Below are 4,320 nucleotides of genomic sequence, written 5' to 3'. Positions count from 1 at the left end.
TGCGGGCTTCCGAGAGGTACTGGGCTGCTCCTGCCTTTCTGGGGGAGAAGAGCCATCATCCAGGGACTGGAGCCCTCCTGGGGCATCCCAGCACCCTGAGTGAAAGAAACACGGCATGGGGACGGAGCAGAGCCAGTAACTCCCCGTCTCCTTTTGCTCACAGCAACCGTGTGACAGGAGTCTATGAGCTCAGCCTCTGCCGCGTGGCCGACGCCGGCAGCCCAGGTGGGTGCACGGCTCTGCCCAGCTCTTTGCTGGGAGGCTGGGGGGCACAGCACGGCGACTGGGGTCGGGGCTGTGTGTCTGTCCTGCCAGCTGTACGTCTGTCCCCACAGGCATGCAGAGACGGCGGCGGCGTGTGCTGGACACCTCCGTAGCCTACGTGCGGGGAGAGGAGAACCTGGCTGGCTGGCGGCCCCGCAGCGACAGCCTCATCCTTGACCATCAGTGGGAGCTGGAGAAACTCAGCCTCCTGCAAGAAGTAAGAGTCTGGGCTAGAAACAGGCTGAGCTGTGCAATTTGCATCTCAGCCCCTCACCCTGCCAAAGCAGGAATTTCCCACCCTGGGTGTCTCAGCCCTCCCGGTTGTGGGGGAGGTAGGAGAGGGCTTCTGCTAGCTGGATCCAAAGCTTTGGTTTCAGTCCCTGAAAAGGTGCAGGCTGGGGCAAGTGGCCACCCCTGAGCCTAGCTGCCTTTGCCCAGGTGGAGAAGACAAGACACTACCTGCTCCTGCGTGAGAAGCTGGAGACAACCCAGCGCCTGGGCCTGGAGACCCTCTCTCCCTGCTCCAGTGAGGACTCCGAGTCTCGAAGCACGTCCTGCATCTCATCCCCACTCTCTGCTGACGGGGCCCCTGAGGGCCGCACTTCTCCCCCTGTGACCCCCAGTGAGAGACAGAAGGAGCTGGCTGTGAAGGTAATATCCTGCAGTATCCCCAGCTTGTGTAGATGAAGCTGGGAAGGGATCCTTATGGGGCAGCAGGGGTTTGCAGCAGGATAAAGCCCAAGAGGAGCTAGAGGAGGAGGGTGGAGGAAGGTGCCTCCTGCCCCACCATCCTCCTCCTCTGTCCACAGTGCTTGCGCCTGCTCACGCACACCTTCAACAGGGAGTACAGCCACAGCCACGTCTGCGTCAGCGCCAGTGAGAGCAAGGTACTGCTGCTGCCCCAGGCTTCACCAGGCTGGGGGGGCTGGGAGGGATGCATGTCTCCGGGTGCTGGCTCAGGGCCAGATGGACACCATGGTGGGAAGAGTCCCTGCTCCCTCCACTTGCCCCCATGTTCCTGGAGCTGGTGGGTCCCAGGGCTGTGCCAGTAAGGGATGCTGCTGGCCAGAGGTCTTGCCTTTCCGTGTACGAGCAGGCTCCTGGTCCTTTGTCTGTGCCCAGCTTTGGGCAGAAGCTCAAATCCACACCTCCGCTCTTTCACAGCTGTCTGAAATGTCTGTGACCCTGATGAGAGACCCCTCCATGCCAGCTCTTGGGGTCACCACTCTCACCCCCTCCTCAACCTGTCCATCACTGGTGGAAGGGCGCTACAACGCCATGGAGGTCAGGTAAGACTGTGGCCAGTAGGTTCAAGTGACACCCTGGCACGTCATGAGCAGGGCAGCTGTACCAGTGGGACACAGTGCTGGTCAGTGGGCATTCTCCAGCCATCGTGCTAATTACACACTGGCCTCCTCCTTTCCCAGGCCCCCCCACGTCTCTTCCAGGGCAGAGAGCCCTGACCTGGAGCCTGTGGTAGAAGCAGAGCACAAGAAGTCACCAGCCTGCCGGCCTGAGGAGGAGAAGGAGCCCCAGCATTTGCTAGTGCCAGACATCCAGGAGATACGAGTCAGGTAGGAGTGGCTGGGGCAGCTAGCGAGAGGAGCCCCTGGGGGCTGGGAGGAATCTTGCCCTACCACTGCCACCTCCTCGTGGTCTGTGTCCCGCCCTGACCTTGGTGCCTTCTGCAGCCCCATCGTCTCCAAAAAGGGCTACTTGCACTTCCTGGAGCCCCACACCAACGGGTGGGTGAAGCGGTTCGTGGTGGTCCGACGCCCCTACGTCTACATCTACAACTCGGACAAGGACGCTGTTGAGAGGGCCATACTCAACCTTTCCAAGGCCCAGGTGGAGTACAGCGAAGACCAACAGGCCATGCTGAAGGTAGGGCACTGGAAGCCAGCCCCGCTCCGTGCTCTCCCCCAGGCGATGGACTCAGCCCTGGCTCTCCCCTGGCAGACCCCGAACACGTTCGCGGTGTGCACGGAGCACCGGGGCATCCTGCTGCAGGCGAGCAGCGACAAGGACATGCATGACTGGCTCTACGCCTTCAACCCGCTCCTGGCTGGGTCCATAAGGTACTGGGGGCAGCTGGGGGAAAGGGGCTGCAGGGAAGCTGTTGAGGGGTGGGGTGGGGGGAGGTCTGTGGGCAGCCAGGGGTACCCCTTGCCCTATTCCCTGGACTTTCCCTGCTGCGGACCCCCGGCCGGGCATGGGGAACACCTCATGTGCAGAGCTGTGCCTGGAGAGGCTCTCACCCAGCAAAATTTGGATGATATTAATCTTGATTTCATCTTCTCCGTTAAATGCTTCGGTCTAGGGCCAGATCCCAGCTGGTACAGAGGCGTTGTCCTGAGTTCAAAGCAACAGCCATGCCTGGCAGCAGGCACGCTCTCACTGGCCCTTCATTGTTCTTGAAAGCAACTCGTGCAGTTCTTGAGAGCATCTCACGTGGCAGGATTAGGGAAATAGGAGTAAATGCATAGAAATTTTTGGGCTGTGGATAATGAGACTTTAATCCCATGTCCCACCAGCTCTGGCTGGTTCAAGCACCAGCCTGAGGCCGGGACATTGAACCTGGGGGACCACGCCTCTCCTTGTCCACATCTCTTTAACACCTTTTGTCCCTTGTTTTCCAAATCAGATCCAAGCTGTCCAGAAGGAGAACAGCTCAGATGAGAATCTAACCTGTAAAACACCCTCCACTTCATCCGTCTGCCAACAGGATCAAGATAGTTGATTCTGTCTCAAGATTCCCATGTTAACGTCTGATCTCTCACACCATCTGCTGCCCCAGCTTTCTGCTCCATGGAAGGATCTGTCTCGATTCATACCTTCATGGGAGAAACTCACTTCAGTTCGTAGCTGCAAAAGCCTGGACCCGTCTGGGCAGGATTTCTTGTGTGCGTGCCATCTTCTGCCTGTCCCCCCATGGGTGACCTTCATGTCATACCATCTGTAATGCTCCAGAAAGGTCCCTTTTGGAGGGGAGGGAGCGAGGAAGGCGGCTTCAGCTAAAAGCTGGTCTTTGATCTACAGAGGTGGGAGAACGGTAAAGCTCAGAGGTGGGAGGACAGGAAGAATTGCCTCCAGATGAAGGGAAAGTAGTAGTTTAGGTGTGTGGATTTCCTAGTTTATTGATGTTTCTGTGGGAGACGGCAGGCTAAGATCAGGTGTCGGTAGTTTAAGATGATAATTTATATTTATTTTTGTTTACATGGCAAAAATCCCTCAAGTTGGGTCCTGGCCCCTGGACAATGCATCCCCCAGGCAGGGGAGAGCCTTGGCAATGGGCCGGGGTCCTGGATATGCCTCCCCTGGGACATCCCTGCCATACGCCCGGTGGCAGGGGATCTCTCACCCTCACCTCCTGTCCTTCCCCAACCTGCTGCTTTGCCCCCCCCTGTAGTTTAAACCACTTTCCCAAGCGGTGGCTGGACAGCCCACCATGTCTTCCCAAAGGAGGCGATTCCTATCTGCCCCATCTACCTCTGGGAGGGAGGAGCTCGCCGTCTTGGCTGGTCAGGTCAGCCATGTCCATGCAGGTGGGTCACTTCCCTCTGGATCTCAGTCCTGCTGGAGGGAAAATGAGGGCTTTGGGGATGGCTCTGTCACCTTGTGTGAGGCCCTCCTTCCCAACCAAAAGCACACAAGCTGTGTCCACTATCCCAGCCTGGGAGCCCCAGGGGCTTGTCCAAACTGACTTCCTCCCTCTTAGTGCCCTAAGAGGTTCCATCCCTGCAACAAGTGTGGAGGCTCGGGTGGCCACTTCCAAGGACAAATGGCTTTGGAACCAGGTTAGGAACAACCATTCCAGTCCACAAGATCCTCGTCGCCTTTTCCCAAAAGGGCTGTCGTGTCCCTTCTCCTGGCAGGAAGACAGGCTAAAAGCAGGTTGGAAGGGCAGGAGAGATCCTGGCATGGGGGTGTCAGGGTGGGGATGTGGCTTCTTTTTACTGTTGTAGCTGGTGTTTTCTCACTCCTCTTCTCCTGCTGCAGAAGTGGTGGCCCGCCTCCTTCCCAGCCTGCCTCCATTGGCACATTAGTCCAGGGGGC

At 58.2% G+C, this 4,320-nt stretch overlaps 1 protein-coding gene across 1 annotated transcript in view; it reads left to right on the top strand.

Moving 5' to 3' along the window:
• Window positions 1-3,408, top strand: part of LOC103781477 (kinesin-like protein KIF1A) — a gene marked incomplete at its 5' end in the record, with an annotated part of 3,918 nt that extends 510 nt beyond the window's left edge. The window contains 9 exons of the mRNA XM_008949196.1: window positions 134-225; window positions 336-481; window positions 703-915; window positions 1,074-1,151; window positions 1,429-1,553; window positions 1,692-1,838; window positions 1,956-2,148; window positions 2,224-2,342; window positions 2,909-3,408. Coding sequence (XP_008947444.1) covers window positions 134-225; window positions 336-481; window positions 703-915; window positions 1,074-1,151; window positions 1,429-1,553; window positions 1,692-1,838; window positions 1,956-2,148; window positions 2,224-2,342; window positions 2,909-2,951 — 1,156 coding nt within the window. The remainder of the gene's footprint in view (window positions 1-133; window positions 226-335; window positions 482-702; window positions 916-1,073; window positions 1,152-1,428; window positions 1,554-1,691; window positions 1,839-1,955; window positions 2,149-2,223; window positions 2,343-2,908) is intronic.
• Window positions 3,409-4,320: the final 912 nt, after the last annotated feature.

The sequence above is a fragment of the Merops nubicus genome, unplaced genomic scaffold (assembly GCF_000691845.1).
Source record: "Merops nubicus isolate BGI_N331 unplaced genomic scaffold, ASM69184v1 scaffold34751, whole genome shotgun sequence".
In the NCBI taxonomy this organism is placed as follows: Eukaryota; Metazoa; Chordata; class Aves; order Coraciiformes; family Meropidae; genus Merops; species Merops nubicus.
This window is presented reverse-complemented; position numbering and strand designations above follow the sequence as displayed.